At 37.0% G+C, this 23256-nt stretch overlaps 1 protein-coding gene across 1 annotated transcript; it reads right to left on the reverse strand.

Moving 5' to 3' along the window:
• Positions 1-189: 189 nt before the first annotated feature.
• Positions 190-21806, reverse strand: LOC127851525 (catalase-like). Its single transcript, XM_052385350.1, has 14 exons — positions 21707-21806; positions 17287-17458; positions 16224-16334; positions 13023-13153; positions 12719-12769; positions 11938-12117; positions 10491-10682; positions 9905-10057; positions 6225-6360; positions 5719-5873; positions 4434-4601; positions 3350-3412; positions 1522-1596; positions 190-435 (listed from the first exon to the last, which is right to left on the reverse strand). Exons 1-14 carry the CDS (start codon positions 21761-21763, stop codon positions 391-393), a joined length of 1689 nt encoding a protein of 562 aa, XP_052241310.1. The 5' UTR covers positions 21764-21806; the 3' UTR covers positions 190-390.
• Between the last annotated feature and the right edge of the window lie 1450 nt (positions 21807-23256).

The raw sequence follows: 23256 nt of genomic DNA on the forward strand, positions 1-23256 counted from the left end.
AATTATCGATCTACTTGCGTTATTTATAGTGTGTATATCGTTATGTCAACTATTTTCGCGATGTACTTTCGATTTCACATCGCGAAATTTAATTACCAAATATACTGAAAATATGAACTTAATGTAATATACCAGTCGTGATGTTTTAATCAATATAAACAAATATTTTTTAAATTTTTTAACTTTTCTTTTTTCGTCATTCGTGGTTGACAGACCCTTTAAATTGATAGCATCATAGTTTCATGACTAAACATACATTTAATTAATGTATATGTTGTTGCAATGATACTTAACTATTACTTTTAACATCCATTCCAAACTACTCAATGTTCATCATATTCAAGCCATTTGATTATAATGCCTTTCATGTAAACATTCATCAGAATCAGTTTAAAGTCTCTTCACCTCCGTGTTACAGCTGGACATTCTTGTACCCTGAAAGATACATCACACTTCAAAAAAGTGTTGACAATTCAGTTTAAGTGTACAATAGTATTGATCGTCACTTAATGACTTAACAGAAAATCATACTGCCGCCAAATGATTATGCATACACATTTATATTGATATAAATCCACTTATTTGTCAATTACATGTGTGAAATAGACATAAAATATAGGTTTAATTTACTGTTTCAAGAAAACAGTATTTATGAAACATTGGTAAGTAAAAACTTGTATTGGGCCGTTTCCCCAAAGGTTTTGCAATTAAAATTAAAAATTAAATTTGTACATACAAATGTCAGAAACATCTCATTTAAATCAAGTGTTCTAAGAGGTAGTGTAAATATGGTTTCACAATAGATTTAATAAAAAAAACTGCATTAAGACGTTTGTGCCATGTGTTTTTAACAACACACAATAATTTCCGAACATAGCAGTTCATAAGAACACATTGTTTACATGGTTTTAGGAAGTTTCAGCAGTATTGGGTGTGTGGCTTTTAAAGTGTTCAAATTGTTTTATTAAAGCCACATACAGATAATTACCCATTTTCAATCGACCAAAACAATATCTCGCATGGCCGAGACATCATTAGAACACATAGTCCGAGCAAGTTTCATTAAGATTGCGCAATCAAATTATTTAATTTTACCAAATGACCTAGCCTTTAACCATTCATGGCCCAGTTTCGAACAATTCTGAGATATCTTCGTGACAAGTTATCCCAATAAATTTCTTGAAGATTTGTTAATAAATGTATTCTGTGGAATGTTCACACGATTATATCTAATTTTACCGATATATCTAGTTTTTGACCCCATGTTATTCAGTTTCAATCTTTTGCCACGATGATTATTATGATGCCTGGGCGATACACGTGACCTCTCGAGTGTTCACATGGCAAATGATAATTACGCAAGAGCAAGAGGGACTACGCACGACGAACGAAGGACAAAAGGCGATCACAAATGCTCACCATCAGCATAATGTAGCATAATGTAATAAATATCTTGATAAAAAAAACGTGAATTTTGATATATCAGAAATTCAAATGATACCGGAGAAAAGGTGTTTTTACCTGAGCTATCTGGGCAGCCTTCATATCTTCAATAGATGGGTAAAGCTTATTCGTGGATGCATTGAGGTTGGCAATCTGAAATGTAGGACTTTCCTGATAAACAAATGCACACAACTGCGTATGTGTTTTTTCGTTTTTCAATAATTCAATCATGTTTGCCTCACATAGAGTTTAATGCTCTTAATGTCAACCGCGCCACAATGCTAACAACAAGGGGACGAAGGCCTTAGGTCGCTCTTCTGAGACCTCGAAAAACTTAACTGTACTCGGCAGCTTAAAAGATGCTTCCAGACTTATCTTTGAACAACCGACATCATTTGAGCATCTTTAATGACGACTTTTAAAAAATGTATGATGTAAAAAATAACAAGATTCCACTAAAGCCATATAAGGAAAAGTGACACATCCTTTGGTGGCCATGTTTTTCAACCGACTGGAACCATTTTAAAACTCTGCCTAGATATCGTTAAACAGATGTTCTGATAAAATTTCATGAAAAGTAAGCAGTAAATAAGACTTCTCTAGTGTAAACAAGATTTCACTAGAGCCATTTTAAAAAGACTACCTCCACTGGCCCCTCAATGGACCGGAATCATTTTTGAACATGTGTGGGATATCATTTAACTAAATATACTGAGCAAGTTTTATGAAGATTGGGCAAAACAATGTGACTTTAGAGAGCACACAAGGTTTCGCTTTATCCACATTAATAAAACAGCTCTGTCCTCTGGCGACCATTTTTTAACTTGCTATTATAATGTTTGCACTTGGCTCACAAATCGTTAAAAATGTTATAATCAAGTTATATTAAGATTGGGAGAAAAAATTGTCTTTTTAGGTTTGAAAATGGTTTAACTATAGCCTTGCCGTTTCTGGAAAACTGCCCGCCCGTTTATGGCCATATTTTTTTTCAACGGACCGGAATCGTTTTAACGTTTGGCCAAGAAATGATGAGAACAAATAGCCTGAGTAAATTGCACGATGTTTTGGCATACAATGTGAATAAAACATTGTTCAGAAGGCTTAACTATAGTCATAAAAGGAACACTGCTCCGCCAACTGGCGGACATTTTTGTCAACGGGCCGTGATCAATCTCGTCAGAGATATTATTTACTGTACATGCAAATTTTCTGAGCAAGTTCCGAGCAAGTTCCATGAAGAGTAGGAAAACGACTTCTACATTGTTTAAAATGCCTTGCTTTAATTTAACATAGTGATCAAGCTAGTTATTAGCTTGACCCTGTTTTGAACTCTGTCAAGACATCATCTGGACAAATGTTGTGCCATCAAGGATTGGGAAATTAATGAAGCTTAACAGTGTTAACAAGGCAAATGTTGACGACGCATGATGAACGACTCACGGCGCCGAACGGAAAAACGGCGATCACAAAAACTTGCAATAAGCATGTAGTGCTCATATGAAAAAAATATCTTGAAAATACGCATTTTTGAAGACTGAAATTTATTATAAGCAACATGACCAATCTATTTAGCTCTGTATTTAATGCATTCGAGTTTTACATTAAATTATATACAATCATAAGGACATCTATTTCACGTGAACTCTTCTTGAGCTAGTTTGCATAAATATATCATTACACATGAGTACATTTTGTAAACATATTTGCTCATGTTTAACTGTTTTCTAAAAATAAACATTTCAATGAAAAAATCAGGAATTGAAATATATACTTTAACATTTGTACTAACCTTTTTACACTATAGAAATATTATTATAAAAATGTTGTTTTATTTTTTTGGCTTTAACTAACTTTACCTGCTTTCCGATTGTTCACAAGGTAATGTATATCAGACAAGTCACTTTACCTGAGCCTTCATACCTTCCGTGGATGGGTTAAGCATCATCTTGGATACGTTGTAGATGGCCATCTGAAATGTAGGTCTGAACAGATACAAATATGCTCATGTTTTTGTGTCACATTGACCTTTGAAGGAAGGAGACGTGTGTTTCACGCGACGCGTAGTCATAGAATGATTATCATAAGCTGCAAGTCACCTCAAATCGCATGATACTATACAAAGTTACTGTTCGCACAAGATTGCACACATGCCCACCCACACACACATGTAAATGACCATAGTTACTGCTACATCGAAAAATCGGCTCATAAGATCTACATACATTACAATGTAACCTTGACCATCGAGCCTCTGATAAGGTATTGTATTTAACATTTTCTGAGCTGGGTGAAAATGTGAGGCTTGCTTTGTTAAAATTATCAGATGAATGATAAGTGACAGTCTGTTCCAGCAGTATCTATGTAGTCCCATTTCTTAATATTTAAGTGTGACCTACACATTTGAACTAAGGATACAAGTCTTTAGAGCAATATGTCGTCTCTATAGGGTTACAAATTGTACAATGTTCGAATTAATTGCACTGTCATTTTCCGAGCAAGCTTCAATATGCTTTTATTGGACCTTTGACCTAATAGTGAGATATTTACTTATGTCTGATGAGCATGGGGTACACGTCTTGCGTACGACACTTTGCTTTCAATTATTTTCAAAATATTTGTAGACTGTTATTAAAAACTGTATCAAATCATCTTTAACATTTTGTCTCTAAGAGTGACTTTGACCTTTGAGCTAGAGACACGAGACATTAATATTGAATATCAATAAAACTAAGGGAAACAGTTGTGTATAATTATTGTATAACAGGAACACATATTTTTGTAGAAATTGAATAATATATCACTTGATATGAAATAAATAATACAGAAAGTATTTCTGTATTTGTGATCTTTTATTTCCAAAGAATCATCATTTCGGGCCACTAAATTTTCCCTTTGAAAGATCCCTACTTCCAAATAGCACTAAACAATCTGCAGAAAAACACATTTGGAACGATGAGGACACAAACAAACGAACATTAGTATCTAGATACCTGAGTCTTTGCCTTGAGCTTGTCCATTTTTTCCTGAATCATTTGTCCGTAAACCGGGTCGGCGCGCGCAAAATTGGCGATTGCTCGTTTTTGAATGAAGTCCTGTGCACGGATTAGGTGACCAGCAATGTTGGCGGTTAGGTTGTCGCGGTCAGCTGGGGAGAGGGTCTGAAGCAGTGAAGGTCAGTGAAAGTGGGCAGCCTTTATTTTAGAAAGTTAAAAGTGGTGGACCCTTACATTCTGATGTAAACTTCCCAGATTTATCCGTGATATTTATTATCAAATTGATAGAAACAATATGCAAAGTTGTTGTAGCGTGTATGCATATTTGACCTTTCATTACTCATATTTATATTTTATTAAAAAATGATAAAACTGTAGGTCTCAATTATATTTTGGATTTGTTCTAACACTCTTAATACATGATAGACACGGCTCGATTCCTTAATTAACCTTTCACATTTGTTTTTTAAGGGACTGTCAACCACGAAATGAAAAAAGAAAAGTTCTAAAATACCGTTTTTTTACAATTATTAGTTTATATTGATTAAAATATCACGACTGGTATATAACATTACTTGATATATTTTCAGTATATTCGGTAATAAAATTTCGCGATGTGAAATCGAAAGTACATCGCGAAAATAGGTGACATAACGATATACACACTATAAATAACACAAGTAGATTGACCATTTTATTTATAACATATATTCAATTCACCACGCATGCACAATGTGCATTCCTGGGTTTACTCCGTGACGATGATGGTCAATCTACTGGTGTTATTTATAGTTAACTGGTAGTTAACTGGTAGACATACCCAGTAAAATTTATTACTGAATATACTGAAAATATGAAAAATTAACAACTTTTTTTCAAGTAATGTAATATACCAGTCATGATATTTTAATCAATATAAACTAATAATTGTAAAAAATACGGTATTTTACAACTTTTCTTTTCTTCGTCGTCGTGGTTGACAGTCCCTTTAAATTTTACCTGCAGAGATATTTGTTCCTCTTGTTTAAAAAGCTTTAAAGCCTCCTTGATACTCGACAGTGTGTGAAGCTTTCAAGAAAATCCGATTTCCATCGTTTACTAAAAATGTTGAGTTACAGTACTTGTGATACTGTAAATGTTGCTGTTTAGATGTGCCCAAAGTGTTTTAAAGTCCAAAATGTATTTTCCAAAAAAGCAAAGAACAATCGTTATAGTCATATATGGGGCATAAATAGCATGTATATAAAATTATAAATGTCAGATAATCAGCCAGTATGCTGACCTTGTTAAAGAATGTGCCCACTTGCGTGAAGTTGTCATCGTCTGCGGTATTATAGCGACCGACCTGCCCGTTTGAATACTTATCCATATTCTCCAACCATTTCTTGTCGTCAATTGGTCCACTGAAACTGTTTGGGAAGTAGTTGGGTGCTCCTCCTAAAATGACGATGCTTTTTAAAATTAATTAAGAGTACAGATGGGCAATATTACAATAAGATTGATAAATGCCGGATATAATTACATGACGTGACACTTTTTTGTGTCAGTATTTGATAAGAATGAAAACTTCGTAAAATAGTTATGCTTTGTATGTGATTCAATATTATAGTATTTATAGTCTTACGTAGCATTTCTTATTGCTTCATTTGATCCGCTAAATTTATAAGTTTTATTTGCAGCATCTTGTACATATTATATTCAATCTCATAATTATGTCATCTCGAGACGAAGTCTTTTTAGATCTACCGGTGGGTTTGTACCAACCGTAACAGAGACAAGTGCACATACCTTGGTTATCGGTGACACACATTTCTCCATCTCGCTGGTAGTTCCTCACTCGAGCGTACGGACAGTTGACAGGAATCTGCAGGTAGTTAGTACCCAGGCGATGGTGATGAGTTCCCGTGTACGAAAACAGACGACCCTGAAAAGCAGCAAACATAACAGTTTAAAGTTGTTTTTAACTGCGTTTCAATTCAGATTCATTCACCTTACTGGACTGGTCCAAATTGGAATCCCGAGCTAGATATGCATGTAAGCTATACACACATATTTTCAGCACAGTGCCCCTTCCAAACTAAAGACCATGAAGAATCCTTTTTTCTATTTCTATCAATAGCCCTATCCTCTAACTGATATTTCAAAAATGCAATTTCCATGGAGATCTAAGTGTTAGCTTACTACTGGCGCATACACAATTTCAGATCAATTTCTGCAACCAAATTTCAGTTTCTGAGCAAGCGCATTTTGTCTATGTTTTTTTTTCAGAGGCATTGGCATTGAATTGACTGGCCCGATATATTAGCTGAAAAAGGGACTCATGAAGGCTTGACTTATTCAAATTTGGTTTCATCTTTATTGGTCAATGCGATCTGAATCAAAATTAATGCCACCCGCCCTCCATTCCCATCATTTTATAAATATGTTTTTCTTAAAGATTGCTGTTCTGCCTCACTGTAAACACATGTAGAATATCGACACCTCAGAAACGTTTCGAGTTTAGAACAAGGGCTATATGGAACTGAATATGCTATGCAAAAACCATTACTAGACATACCCTGGCCAGCATTCGCAAAGCTTTTTGTAAAAACTGGATCCTGCACCCCGGGGATCAAATGAGACGGGCGGAAGGTACTGGTTGCCGTATAAATACCTGCAGCATCTTGCATGGGCTGGCCGTCTAAGGATCAAGATGGCATGGACAAAGGCACTCTTGGTCGATGACTTACCAATAGCATCTTACAGACGCCTGTCTTCAATCCGAGGATCATGTGGGCGGATCTGAAGAAATCCTCGCTTGCATTTTTTGTAAACGTTAGCCTCCCTCCGGGGATCAAGTGTATGCCCTTGTGTCACCTGTGGCATACTGTAACGACTGGCTCCCACCCAAGGCATCGAGTGGGCAGAGCTGAAGGCAACCTGGGCTCTGGGATCAAGTTGGCGGGGCAAATGGCACTCTTGGCCGTTGATTTATCTTGAACATCATGGCAGTGCTGGCCTCCAACCCCGGAATGGAGGGAGATGAAGACACTCTGATCCCTGGACTTACCTGCGGCATCTTGTCATGGCTTGCCTCTAACCCAGATATCAGGTGGGACCAGGTATTACTTGAAACATCTTGTCAGGGCTTTCCTCCAACAAAAGATATCAGGTAGGACCTGGTATAACATGCGGCATCTTGTCAGGGCTAGCTTCTACCCCAGGAATCAGTTGGGACCTGGTATTACTTGCAACATTTTGTCAGGGCTTGCCTGTACCCCAGGAATCAAGTGAGACCTAGTCTTACCTGCAACATCTCGTCAGGGCTAGCGTCTTCCACAGGAATCATGTGGGACTTAGTCATACCTGCAGCATCTTGTCATGGCTTACCTCTACCCCAGGAATCAGGTGTGACCTAGTCTTATCAATAACATCTTATCAGGGCTAGCTTCTACCACAGGAATCAGGTGTGAACTAGTCTTACCTGTAACATCTTATCAGGGCTAGCTTCTACCACAGGAATCAGGTGGAACGTGGTATTACCTGTAACATCTTATCAGGGCTTGCTTCTACCCCAGGAATCAGGTGTGACCTAGTCTTACCTGTAACATCTTATCAGGGCTAGCTTCTACCACAGGAATCAGGTGTGACCTAGTCTAACCTATAACATCTTGTCATTGCTTACCTCTACCCCAGGAATCAGGTGTGACCTAGTCTTACCTGTAACATCTTATCAGGGCTAGCTTCTACCACAGGAATCAGGTGGAACCTGGTATTACCTGTAACATCTTATCAGGGCTTGCTTCTACCCCAGGAATCAGGTGTGACCTAGTCTTACCTGTAACATCTTATCATGGCTAGCTTCTACCACAGGAATCAGGTGTGACCTAGTCTAGCCTGTAACATCTTGTCATGGCTTACCTCTACCCCAGGAATCAGGTGTGACCTAGTCTTACCTGTAACATCTTATCAGGGCTAGCTTCTACCACAGGAATCAGGTGGAACCTGGTATTACCTGTAACATCTTATCAGGGCTAGCGTCTACCACAGGAATCAGGTATGACCCGGTCATACCTGTAACATTTTATCAGGGCTAGCTTCTACCACAGGAATCAGGTGGAATCTGGTATTACCTGTAACATCTTATCAGGGCTAGCTTCTACCACAGGAATCAGGTTAGACCTAGTCTTACCTGTAACATCTTATCAGGGCTAGCTTCTACCCAGGAATCAGGTGTGACCAAGTCTTACCTGTAACATCTTATCAGGGCTAGCTTCTACCCCAGGAATCAGGTGTGACCTAGTCTTACCTGTAACATCTTATCAGGGCTAGCTTCTACCCCAGGAATCAGGTGTGACCTAGTCTTACCTGTAACATCTTATCAGGGCTAGCTTCTACCACAGGAATCAGGTGTGACCTAGTCTTACCTGTAACATCTTGTCATGGCTTACCTCTACCCCAGGAATCAGGTGTGACCTAGTCTTACCTGTAACATCTTATCAGGGCTAGCTTCTACCACAGGAAACAGGTGGAACCTGGTATTACCTGTAACATCTTATCAGGGCTAGCTTCTACCCCAGGAATCAGGTGTGACCTAGTCTTACCTGTAACATCTTATCAGGGCTAGCTTCTACCACAGGAATCAGGTGGAACCTGGTATTACCTGTAACATCTTATCAAGGCTAGCTTCTACCACAGGAATCAGGTGTGACCTAGTCTTACCTGTAACATCATATCAGGGCTAGCTTCTACCCCAGGAATCAGGTGTGACCTAGTCTTACCTGTAACATCTTATCAGGGCTAGCTTCTACCACAGGAATCAGGTGTGACTTGGTCTTACCTGTAACATCTTATCAGGGCTAGCTTCTACCCCAGGAATCAGGTGTGACCTAGTCTTACCTGAAACATCTTATCAGGGCTAGATTCTACCACAGGAATCAGGTGTGACCTAGACTTACCTGTTACATCTTATCAGGGCTAGCTTCTACCACAGGAATCAGGTGTGACCTAGTCTTACCAGTAACATCTTGTCATGGCTTACCTCTACCCCAGGAATCAGGTGTGACCGAGTCTTACCTGTAACATCTTATCAGGGCTAGCTTCTACCACAGGAATCAGGTGGAACCTGGTATTACCTGTAACATCTTATCAGGGCTAGCTTCTACCCCAGGAATCAGGTGTGACCTAGTCTTACCTGTAACATCTTATCAGGGCTAGCTTCTTCCACAGGAATCAGGTGGAACCTGGTATTACCTGTAACATCTTATCAGGGATAGCTTCTACCACAGGAATCAGGTGTTACCTAGTCTTACCTGTAACATCTTATCAGGGCTAGCTTCTACCCCAGGAATCAGGTGTGACTAAGTCTTACCTGTAACATCTTATCAGGGCTAGCTTCTACCACATGAATCAGGTGTGACCTAGTCTTACCTGTAACATCTTATCAGGGCTAGGTTCTACCCCAGGAATCAGGTGGGACCTGGTCTTACCTGCAGCATCTTGTCTGGGCTTGTCTCTATCCCGGGGATCATGTGAGCTGGGCTAAAGGCAACCTGCTCCACTTCGGCAAAGTAGTTCTTCGGGTTGCGGTTCAGCACCATACGGCCAACAGGAATAAGCGGAAACTCAACATGTGGCCAAACCTATAAATACCGCAAATAGTTCATATGGTAATTCTTCAGTGGTAAATGAGATACTTAGTATATTGTTTTGAATGAGTATTATAATGTAAGAATAACAAGAAAACATATCATTATCATGATAATCATGAACACTGCAACACCAAAAAACACCGTGACCACTTTATTGTTGAAAATTGTATTTCAATTTTTGAAATGTAAATGCGTACGACAAATACAAATGTTCAAACGTATAGAGAACATTCCAACGTTGTCTCTTTTTCCACACAAACTTTAATTATCAAAATTAATTTAAGAAAATGACTTGTTCTTTGTCTATTGAGATCTTTTTGTTATTTTGAATGAAAATGATTTTTTCATTACTGCGCTTCTTAATGATTAGCTTAAATTGCTAAACACACGTATGGGGTTATAAATAAGGATATTATTTACTTGCCTTTGTAAGGTCGAATGGGTTCCAGCGGAACTTCTCTGCCTCCTCAAAGGTCATGACCTGGATCTTGAGACTCCACGAGGGGTAGTTGCCCTCGGCAATGGCGTTGTATAGGTCACGTATCGCATAGTCGGGTTCACTTCCGGCCAGCTGTGCAGCCTTCTCAGCAGACAGGTTCCGTATGCCCTGGTCTGTCTGTAATTGTTAATTATATTAACATTGTGCAAAAAGAACGAGGCTTGGCATGTTAGTAGCTTACCGGTAAATGCAAGTACCAAAGGTCTATTTGTAGTACAGGTCAATTTATTATCTCCCTTTTTATATAATTAACATGTACTGTTGGTGGGAATCATGTCTTCCGTTAAGAATGCATTCACACATGCAACCCGATGCAATATTTGTCCTATCAAAGTCATTATTTGTTCCGATGCTGGATGCACTTAATAATCGTGCTAAACTGTAAGGGATTGCAAATTAAATGATAAACGCTTGCATTTGCAAAGATCATCTAGTGGGCGATATTCCATTAAACGATGTCGACTTGTATTCCGAAAAATGAGTTAAAATATTGTGCATTTTGATGTAAACTTGTATTGTTTAATTATAAGTGTGTCCATTAAGTTAACATTTATTACATTCATATTTCAAAATGTCACATGATTTGCTTTGTTTGTAACAATTGTTGTTATCTCTCTGTTTAGGTCTTTCCGTCAAGCAACTATATTGGTCGACGACAATATTTTAATAACTCATCTATTGTATTTGTTAAGCATATGCCCCCCCCCCCCTCGCCACCAACTTGTATTTGAAAGGATATATCAGTGGCATACTTAAAATATTTCTAAAATTAAATTGTTTCCCTTTTGACGTTGATTTTCTCTCTTATATTTGGCTCTGACATATTCAACCCAGGGCCCATTAAGTAAGCCCCTTACGAATATATATGACTTATGTACACATTTTTTATAACATGGCATGGTGTCTATTGACTCATAAAATTCATTCTAAAATACTTATACATTTATACCAATTATGTGTATCAATAAATATAGATTTAGAAATTACCGATAGTGTGTGTATATGATAAACAAATGCTTTTTAAAAATATGGTCCGGTAGTCAAAATACAAAATACATGAAGCCAATCGGTTAAGAAAAATATGTAGACTCAAAAACAATATTTTTCCACAGAATTCTTAGATTTTCCCATGCAAAATATTTTGCCTATATTTGGCTCTTACACATAGCACATCCCCAAGGAATGTAAACAAAAAAGTTAGCAAACAGAACGACACACATTCTAATGACACTCGCATTTCAATGCTTAAGTTCTAAATTGTTTTACACTTTCAATTGACACTATCACCCTCGCCCCATCCCTAATCTCTCCCACTCCACCCCACCCCATCCCCTCAATTTACGGGCTAAATTCAAAACAAATAATGCCTCACTTTCCAGTGGAACTTGCAATACACGGGTTGATTGTTCTTGTTGACGAGCTTGAACGTGTGGCTTCCGTAGCCGTTCATGTGGCGAAATCCGTCTGGCGTGCCACGGTCCGAGAACAGGATTGACACTTGGTGGGTCGTTTCCGGTCGCAGACTGATAAAGTCCCAAAACATGTCCGGATCCTGAATTGAAAAAAAGACAGATACGAAATGAAAATCTTAAAAAACAACTATAGAGCTTTGCCAAAGAGGTGATTTACACTTTCGCACTGCTTTGTTGAGGAATGCCAGCAATCATTGTATATTGAAGTCACACCCATTTCATTGGCACATACCTAAAACGGGATAAATCCGTGTAAACATTGTATATACCCGGTAGTATTTCTTATTGCTTTGTTTGTATTCGTGCATTTATACGGATTTCTTTGCCGTTCTCAACAATATTTTAGTCATGCAACGGCGGTCAATTAACATACCCCCATCTTTCATGGATAAGCTGGTTTAACAGTCATTGGTGCATGTATGTTTATTCCTGTAATTGACAATGACCCTAGGCGACCGGGGGCAGGTGGAGCATGGCGGTAGTAGTAATCCTATTAAAAAGTTCCAGGCAGGTATTGTGCTCGGGCCGAAAATCAAACCAACGATCAAATACTGTAAAAGTGCACTACCGACGGCGCCAGTCAGCCTGTTTAGGTTTAATAAGATGGGTCTGTGATTCACTAGATTTCAGCTTCTCTTAACTAAGAGATGCAAGAGATGTACCAGAGATGTTCACACTGACCTTTAGATGAGTCTGCGGGTTCCTTTTCTGTGTGTGAATGAAGCTCGGGAACTAAAATGAATGAAACAACAACAGTGTTGATGGTTGAAAAGATTAAGACGAAAAAGCTTTAAACACGTAACGTGTATACGCAGGGGATTTGGTTAACAGAGACGATCCTGTCCTTATACCCGAACTTAAAGAAATTTGAGATATTTAAGACTTTAAAGTGTCCGAAAACTTAGAGTTATCAAGCGTGTAGACGAAATCCAGACCGGAAAACACAGAAACTGTATCTCAACTATAGGGACAACATGAAATTTACCAAGAGTGGGTCTCGGATGAAGAAGATGGGTGTATTATTGCCGACGAGGTCCCAATTCCCATCCTCCGTATACATCTTCACAGCGAACCCTCGAGGGTCACGTGCCGTGTCTGCGGAGCCTGACTCGCCTCCTGTTACCATGACACCATGTGTTATTGATCCTGTGTTTCTATGACTGGTATTTACATAAGCAGGCGCGCATGGCCTATTGAGTGCGTGGTGCTCTCATAGACTTTGTAATAGAACTACCATATCCTGAACACAAAAGTATTGGAAGAACAATGGTGGGCAACAGCGGTATTAACATAACGAATGGCCGTGTTATCTTAAAATCAGTAAATGTAGTAGTCCATTAAAGCCCTCAAAATTAAAAATTATCCGAATGTTACCATATTGTAAGATTATTAATTTAATTTTATTGAAAATAGCAAATGATAATAATAATGGTTACAGTTATAACAACTAGCATGATAATTGTAATTGTAATGATCATAGTTTCATAAAATGCCATCATTAAACACTTGTCATTCAAAGATATTAACCAGTGAATAGCTATCGCATGAATTCAACAATAACTGCTGATCTCAAATGATCAATACACATATCTTCGGAATCCGGATACTGCCATCTATTAGCTCGCCATTATTTCATCAAGGGCGACACAAGACACACGAAGCGATACACGATATTTTGCGCAACAGTCGCGGCGACGCACGATATTTTGTGCGACAGTCGCGGCGACGCACAATATTTTGCGCGACAGTCGCGGCGACGCACGATATATTTTACACGATATATCGCCATTATGTAAGTAGCCCAAAAGGCGATATATCGTATTAAATATATCATGCGTCGCCGCGTATGTCGCGCAAACTATCGTGCGTTGCCGACACTGTCGCGAAAAATATCGTGCGTCGCCGCGACTGTCGCGAAAAATATCGTGTATCGCTTCGTGTGTCGTATCTCGAGTTCAAAGGGCGACGCACGAAACACGAAGCGACGCACGATATTTTGCGCGACAGTCGCGGCGACGCTTGATATTTTATTGTTCAAATATCGCCAATATTATCCGAATTTTGTGTATCGCGGTCTAATTTCAGACCGCGAAACTAGACACACGAAGCGATACTCGATATTTTGCGCGACAGTCGCTGCGACGCACGATATTTGTACTTTTCAAATATCGCTGTAATAATATCGCCTGTCGACTGTCGCGTTTTTTAAACGGCGTTACAGTAATTATTGACCATTTATTATCAATATTGCTGCCTTCGACACACTTATAAAAGATTATTCTAGCATAAGTATACCGAGTACAAATTAGTTAATTTTCATAATAATTTTGATATATATTGACAAGGATATATGTTGAAAACTATTCAGAAATTTGAACAGTTGAGTAAAAAATTCTATCAATTTTAAGATAATATATCATTATAATCTGTATCACTTCCTATAGGATTGCAGATTTGTAGATAACGTTTAACTTAAAGGGGACTTTTCAAGCTTTGGTAAATTGACAAAATTTTGAAAAAAAAATGTTTCAGATTCGCAAATTTTTCTTGAAGTTATGATATTTGTGATGACATAGTAATACTGAACATTTACCTTGCTCTAAAATATTCATTATGTGCATCTTTTGACGATTTAAAAACCTGAAAATTATAAAGCGTTGCAACGCGAAACGATTGAATAATTTGGAAAATTCTGTTGTTGTCGTTGTATTTTTTGATACTACGAGGATTACATATATGACGTTAAAAATACATTAGAAATGGTATAAGAGCGGATGGTCTAGTGGATAGAGCGGTAAAATTTTGCTCCATGGCTCCAGGGGTCAGTGGTTCGAGCCCCGTTGAGGCTTACTTTTTTTTAAATTCTTTAATTGTATTATTGTTTTTTACTGGAGATTTTTAGACCCAGTGTTTACATTTATCAATATAAAGCATTTAATGACAAACTTTAAAACATGCCAAAATCTGTGAAATAGCCCCTTTCAAGTAAGACATCAATATGAAAGCATAAGATTTCTTTTCAGTACATATGTAATCATCATTTATAGGTTATCCAAATTATTTACGAGTAACATTAATGTCCAGCCTATTGATACATCAATTAGAAGGATTTTTCGTTGCTGGTATTGTTTTGCCTTTTAAATACCTTTTATAATGCTTTATCAAATAAATTATCGGCATAACAAACTGCATACAGTGCAAACAACAATTTTATCATATTTATATTGGCTTACAAAAACGCGTTTGAAGGGCGCAAAACGTTGGTTTCATATTGCTTAACAGGGTTCTAGATATAATATAAATGACTGTTATATAATTATATTCAGATAAAGTTCACACTGTTACTTTTAAGCATGTGTAATATGATTTAAACAAAACGCACGAAATGCACGTTGAACCGTAGAATCGAACAACTCATAACTCAACCTTGGGAACTCAGCGTTATATTCAAAATCGTTATTCCAAGCGAATATTCATCAAATATACGTATATATAAAAAATTTATGTAATATTAAAACATTTATTTATGGCCAGCTTGAAGTATAAGAAGCGAATAGCTTGCTTCATCAATCATATACATTTTAATTGCTGATCAGACTTAAACATTATTATAAAATAATATTATATCAAAAGATATATATACGACATGATGCACATGCCTTTTTGTCTCACCTGATTGTTTGAAAACGCGACAGTCGACAGGCGATATTATTACAACAATATTTGAACAGTACAAATATCGTACGTCGCCGCGACTGTCGCGCAAAATATCCAGTATCACTTCGTGTGTCGTGTGTCGCGGTCTGAAATAATAAGGGCGATATTTGAATAATAAAATATCGTGCGTCGCTTCGTGTTTCGTGCGTCGCCCTTTGAACGCGAGACACGACACACGAAGCGATACACGATATTTTGCGCGAAAGTCGCGGCGACGCACGATATTTGCGCGACAGTCGCGACGTACCTTGTGTAGGTAGCCCAAAAGTCGACATATCGTGTTAAATATATCGTGCGTCGCCGCGACTGTCGCGTAAAATTTCTTGCGTCGCCGCGTGTCTAGTGTCGCCCTTGATGAAAGAAGGGCGAGAATATAGATGGCACTTTCCGGATTCCGTACATAATCGTTCACAATTGGTGTATATCTGTTACACTTACACGTATATTTCAAGGTTTTTGCTCAACTCACCAACAGTCGAAAATCGAACAAACAACGGCGTCTTCTTGCCAACAAACTCAAAAGGCTTGAGTTTTGTGTACCTGGTGACATCGTGTGTGCACTCAAAGTATCCATGAGCACCTGAAATGAAACCACATAAGGCATGGTTGAACAACTGTAATGATCACAACAACATAATATTATGTTATCAATGTGTTAGCATTGCGTAAATATACTGTTACATAAGAATTTAATAGGCACAAGTGATGAAAATAGAATGTAATCTATAACTATTTGGCAACAAAGAATTCTTTAAACGTTACAAATGTTACATGAATAACTATGTGTCATCATTGAAAAGTAATACTCTTGCTTAAGCGAACTGTCAACAGAAATTACAGATATCCATTGTCATGTTATGCAGTAGGCATACACTAGTATGTTGGATAAACCATAAAGCACTTGCGTGAGTGTTATCAACTAAGTGTGAAAGGAGTGTTGCCAGTAGTCCAATTATGATCTTGCATTTTTATCATTCTAGATTTTTTCCAAGCAGTTGTAGCAGATGAAATCCGTGTATGCAGCTTTATGACGACAAATTATCCAGCGACCTACTTAACATGTTAAATAGACATACATACTATGGTATAGTAAAGTCTAGTTGATTAAGGGTTTACGATAGTGCAGAAAAAAAATAAAGGACAAAAATGATAAGATATTAACAGTCGTGCAAAAATAAGAACACACCTTTAATCAGTAACGCCTTTGTCATTAATGCATCAACCGGTTGAACTGAGTCCATGGCATAAATTTACTCAAAAACACGTTATGTTAGCAGGAAAATTCTTGAAAAATTGAGTTTATTTCCATAAATCTATGCTAAGGAACTCATGGTATCCTTAAAGCTCGCCATGTGCTTTGTGTGCTCAGGTGAACTAAAAAAAACGAGTGAACACATTTGATACATTGCAATAACGGGATTTGTCTTTTATAGCTCGGGTCTTCATAAAACCATATTAAGTGTCCAACTTTCAAAATATGACAGTCACACCCTTAGGATAATTCGGCACAATACATTAATAATCCTGATTACCTCCCCCTTTCGCATGCACCACCCTCTCTGGGATCCTCTCCCTATTGAAGTGTGCCATCTCATCAGTGTATACGAAATCCTGCATCAAAAGGGGCCCACGAGGTCCCACAGTCATTGAGGCGTTTTTGTCACCCACCGGGGAGCCGATACCGGTCGTCAATGTGTCTGGGCTCTGAAGATATATAGGAATTCTAGTATTTATAGGCATACCCATGTTTGTCAATGTCAACCATATATAGCTAGAGGTCGTTAGCCCTTTTTAAAGAAATGACGTTAATTGAAAATTAGGATATAAAGTTATACTTAATTCAATGTCGATTCAAACTGTTACTGTGTGGTTATTTTCATACTAAGAACGTGCATTTATCTCTGAAACTGGTTCTCTTATGTGCTATATATTTGTTGACAATTCCATTTTACTATAACCGGAGTAACAGAAAAAGTACCGTACTCAAAAATGGTTTCATAAGATTGCATTAATTCAAATTATAACTCTAGTATATTTGTTATCAATGATGAATTTATGTAAATGGTGCACCTTAAAATGATAAGCGGGAAATATTAAGAATCTTTAATAATCAGTCACTAATGATCGACCACTCATGGGCTAAATCATTTTTAATTTCCCGTTAATGATTGCAAACCATTACTGGTCCTTACCAAGTCTGCACATGAGCTTACAAAAACATGATAAACATAAACATTTCATTAAAAGAAAACCTATTGTATGTGTGCATACGCTTAACTAAATGAGCCTTGTTCTGATAAAACTGGGCTTAAAGCATGAGCGTAATGTGTCATCACAGATTAGCCTGTGCAATCCGCACAGGCAAATCAGGGACGACACTTTCCGCCTAAACTTTATTTTTGGTAAGGAGGGACTTCCTTGAAACTAAAAATACTATAAAAGCGGAAAGTGTTGTCCCTAATTAGCCTGTGCGGACTGCACAGGCTTATCTTGGACGGCACTTTACGCACATGCATTAAGCCCAGTTTTCTCAGAACGCGGCTAAAATGTTTTTGCATTTGCATCTCACAGAATTAAATGCTTCAGCTTTCGTTCATCTTTTGTTGTTCCAACTTATACCTGTCTAGGACAACTTCGTGCATCGTTTGAGAATATCTGCCTCAATATTGACCCTCACGCTGTCACATGTTTATAATTGTTGTTTCCAAACGTATTTTTTGTGAAAGAAAACAGAAAAATGAACAGTCATTTTTGCATTTTCAATTGTGCTTTGTGGATTGTTTATATAAGTCATCGCACATTTCCAGTCGAACAATCATAAGATTAATGACGCTCACGCGACTGTATTGTTCGCTTGTCATGAAAAAGCAAAAACAGTATCATCAAGGTTTTGGGCACGAGTTGTTCTAAAATATATTTGAGTTAAAGACGATGTACTGTTGTATAAGTCTGAAAAAACTATCTGTCTGTCTAAAAAATATGTGTTAAAATAGCTTTCTAGTAACATTTGTATTAACCACCTACGCTGATATTGTAAAATTGTGATATTGTAAAATTTACATGTGCAGATTATTCCGCATGATAGTGCAAATAGTCCATATCATTCCTAAAACATTTAAATTCAAGTATGTGTTGCTTTAAAATATGGGTATTTGTAGTGTTAACGTTTTTAAACAAAATATTATGTTTTAACAGTAACATCGTATATTCCAAAGCGGTGACAGAAAGTGGTTTCAATCACAATCCATTATGACTTAATAAGAAGATGGGTGTGTGAAACACAACTGAACATACACTATTTTTAAAATGATTCACTTATTTTTAAGAACAAAAAAAGCATGCACAACATTCAGTCTGCAAAATTTTGTATGATATTAAAGGCAACGATGAATTACACAAGCGGAACACCTTCTGACATAAACCAAACTAATACAGAACTAAAAACACATGTATGTTATTTCTTAATGTTGTTAGCATGTTCAAACAATATATTTAAAACCTAACGAATAATGGGTTCGGAATTGGTTTCGATAAAAATAAAATTTTAAGTAAAACGCATAATCATATACAAACAATTGCCAAGTTTCAATATTAAGCATCATTTGTTTGTGCCACTGGCGAACGAAAATTGTCAAGTTTGTCTTCAATTATTCACGCTCTCAATAAGTCAGTTGCGCTCGATAAGCTATAAGTGGCTTTGGTACTACTTTAAAGGGGCCTTTTCACAGATTTTGGCACGTTTTGAAGTTTGTCATTAGATGCTTTAAATTGATAATTGTAAACATGGATCTAAACAGCTCCAGTTAAAACAGGAATAAAATTTGAAAAAAAAAGTAACCCTGAACTTGGCTTAAACCACCGACCCATGGAGTAAAAGTCTATCGCTTAGACCACTCGGCCATCCGTGCTAATACAATAAGTGATGTATTTTATACTTTATATAAGCAATCTTCGTTGTATCCCAAAATATAACGACAACAACAGAACTCTCCAAATTATTCAATCGTTTCGCGTTGCAACGCTAAAATAATTTTCAGGTGTTTAAATCGTCAAAAGATGCATATAATGGATATTTTAGAGCACGGGAAATGTTCAGTATTACTGTTTCCTCACAAATACCATAACTAAAACGAAAATTTGCAAATCTGAAACTTTTCTAAAATGTTCTTAAGGCCACGACTTTTTTTTTTATTGGTTTACAAAAATTATTTTGAAAATGGTACATCGGGCGGTCGAAAAAAAAAAAAAAAAAAAAACATCATTGGAAAAAAAGTTAATGCTAATAACATCAGAACAAAGACAACATATCTATTATAACCTTAACACAGAGACAAAAAATCAAATTATGCAATGAAACACATCTATATCTTCAAATGAAATGAGTCCTAACAGCACCTTATGTAACATCAGGCAATTTTAAACACTCCATTACATGACATGCGTTCTTCTCCCATTAAAACGAAAAACTGCGCTTCATTTCCATAATTGGATGCGCACCATTACGCAATGCGATGCCCGTTGCATAAATCTTATATAAGATAAACTACTCATACACAAATTACCCGGTATGTGTTTGCTCTTACTCGACTTATGAGATCGTACATGAAAAAAATCGAGGTAGATCGATCCATGCGTCGTCGCGGTAATGTTTGTCAAAGTTGTTGTTGTCATGAAAACTCGTTGATTTACAACGCAAAACGTCTTATTTGAACTGACGCGAATTAATTTAATCATATTTGTCAACTTCGCTTTTGCTTTATTTTGATAATTTAATCCAAAGTTTAATGTTAGCAAGTGTTTTTTTTTTACTGGAATTGTAAACAAGGAGTCAGTTAAAGTCTTCCGAAAATGTGCAGTCTGTGTGAATTGACAGTTTGACGTCATCAAAGGAAAGCCGCTTTCTGTCGGAAGCAATAAAGCGACAAATTTCGCGCCGAAAAAATTGGCTTCCTTTGTCTAGCAATCAACATGCCGAACCAATCGTGTGTTTGTTTCTCAATTGCAATCCTCCAATTTAATAAAAGCACGTGCATAGCTCCGCCTTCGAATCTTTTGCAGAGAACGGAGGCGGAGTTTAACGGTTAATTGAGCTAGTGTTTTACACAAGTTGAGTTCCGATTTGCCGAAATTACTCGGCCCTAAGCATTGAAACGACAAATACATTTATCAATGATTTTCCGAGATATACCGATTTGTTCCGATTTCCAAACTTTCTGTACAGTTCCTATAAACTATGGCGGACGTGTTTACAAAATTCCTAAACACATATATCGTAAATAATGGCAGTGTTTTATTGGATTATTTATACTTATTATCAAATACTATCGGGTTTGTTTAATATAATTAACATGTTAAACAATATAGTTGCGTCACAGACACGGAAATAAATTTTGATGGGGTCGACATTTGACTGACGCTGATTTTTTTATTGTCTGTAATTTTTACCCGAAATAAATTTTGAGAAGTGCCCATAAAAGGACTGGTACATAATGTGTCACATTGAAAAATATCCCGATCTCTGCAATATATGTGAACCAATCGTTGATTGTACTTACTTGATTTTATTCGCAACCGTACTCAAACCGGATCGTTTTTTTCTCATTTCGCTCATTTTGAAGTGCGGTCGGGAATAAAATATTAAAAAAAAAGACGATTTTCCGATTTTATTTTTTTTTCCCATTTTCCAAAAATTAGGGTCGGCGGTTTTGTAAACCAAGAAATATGAAAGTCGTGGCCTAATTAACCAAAAAGTGAAAAGGCCCCTTTAAATACTCGGGGTGTGGAAAATATACTTTAAAATACCCCGGAGTAACGCCGGGTGCCTTTAAGCGTACATGTACTTTCCGCGCCCCGGCTAATTGTAGTGTATTTAAAAGTACCGGGATACTTATAATTAGTACCTGAGCAGACAACGACCAATTGAGCCTTAATGTCAATTGCAGCAACACTCACCCATTGAGTCCGTTTAAACTCCTCCAGTTGGTTCGCAGCCGTGTCTCTGTCTGCCATGTTTTTCTTTGTAGATAGTCAATCCTAGAATCAACACCGACACTGAAAAGTAATATATTAAGTTGAACAATATGTCTTTAAATTATGTTTACGTTTACGCAAAACTTTCTAAAATGAGTACTGCTTAAGTAAATATGTTCACATCGTGCAATATTATTCCTATAGTTTATTTCATGCAATTTTCAGATTCTGCGTTAATTGTTTCTGCATTTTCCGACAGTTTTCAGTGCGCCCGTATTAAGCTAATGTTTATGATTTGAATGTAGGATGCTGATTTTTTCACACATGTGATTGCCTTCGATGTGCGCGTGATGTTCTCAAATATTCAAGGCTCTGAATGTTTTACAGTATGCGTCTGATAGACTTTAAGTACACAGGTAAACATCTTTTAAGCTCACGTAGCCATAATATGGTGCACTTGCATAGGTCATTTAGAGTGTTAAAGTTACAATTTTCAACTACGTGTATAAAGATATGAACAATCAAAAAGTATAGACCAGAGAATAAATTGAGTCAAAAAATGGAAAGGGGCGCTTCGGCGTTACAAATACTAGTGGGTTTTTTTTTTTGCGTGGTGTTTTTAAACCAGAGTTTTGCATAAACTCCGCGGATTTATATATATTAAAATATTATTCAAATAAATCACACTAATAAACGAGAGTTGTTCTTAGACATGCGCGCTCGACTTATCTTCGCGTACACTGTTCGATTAGCATTTTGTGCATGAGACCTTAATATATAATTATCCGAAAACAAGTTGCACTTTGATTTCAATAGACGCTACAATATAATTTAAATCATATAACTCGAATCTGATTGTCACGAGACATTCAGCCGACACAGTCTATTTTGGGGTTGAGAGTTTATTGTCAACAATTTCTTGTATTTTTGTTATTGAACTTTACACATTTTGAATTTCGCCGGCGTTTTAAATTTCTTGTGGCAGTGTCTGAAATTTTCGTCTGCGATTTCTCTGTGTCAGTGTAAATTTAGGAAATATTTTTTTTGTAACATCATTCAGTCATTAGTTTATCGAACGCACACAATTAAGTTCACCCAAGTAAACGCACTTAAATATAAACCATTTGTCACTAACGCCCGCCGTCTTCCTTTTAGTACTCTTATTCAAGAGATACATCGCTATCATTTAATTTATAGAATTTCAAGTATAAACATACAGATGAATACTAATTCCAAGTTATATTAAACGCAGAAACACATAATTTAATGAATGTAAAGACATATGTGATAGTTACCATATGCAATAGTATAAAAGATATATGCCACATTAAACCTTACAATTTAGTTAACAACACGAAACGTGGACACACCATCAAACTGGATCGTCATAGTTTTATCGATTAATTTATTTTAATTTGAATCAATGTCCAATCTAAAGCAAGATTATATAAGCAACCTGCACGCAGATTTCAGCTGGGTTGCGTAGTCACGCTTTTGTGCACGTGTTGTTTGAGTGTGAGTCATACGGCTTT

This window comes from Dreissena polymorpha, chromosome 11, assembly GCF_020536995.1.
Source record: "Dreissena polymorpha isolate Duluth1 chromosome 11, UMN_Dpol_1.0, whole genome shotgun sequence".
NCBI lineage: Eukaryota > Metazoa > Mollusca > Bivalvia > Myida > Dreissenidae > Dreissena > Dreissena polymorpha.

Coding starts and splice junctions, on each gene's coding strand:
- LOC127851525 (XM_052385350.1), bottom strand. CDS start 21,763: ATGGCAGACAGAGACACGGCTGCGAACCAACTGGAGGAGTTTAAACGG. Junction 12,770..13,022: donor TCATCCGAGACCCACTCTTG/GTAAATTTCATG, acceptor CATTCATTTTAG/TTCCCGAGCTTCATTCACAC. Junction 12,118..12,718: donor ACCCGCAGACTCATCTAAAG/GTCAGTGTGAAC, acceptor TTTTCAATTCAG/GATCCGGACATGTTTTGGGA.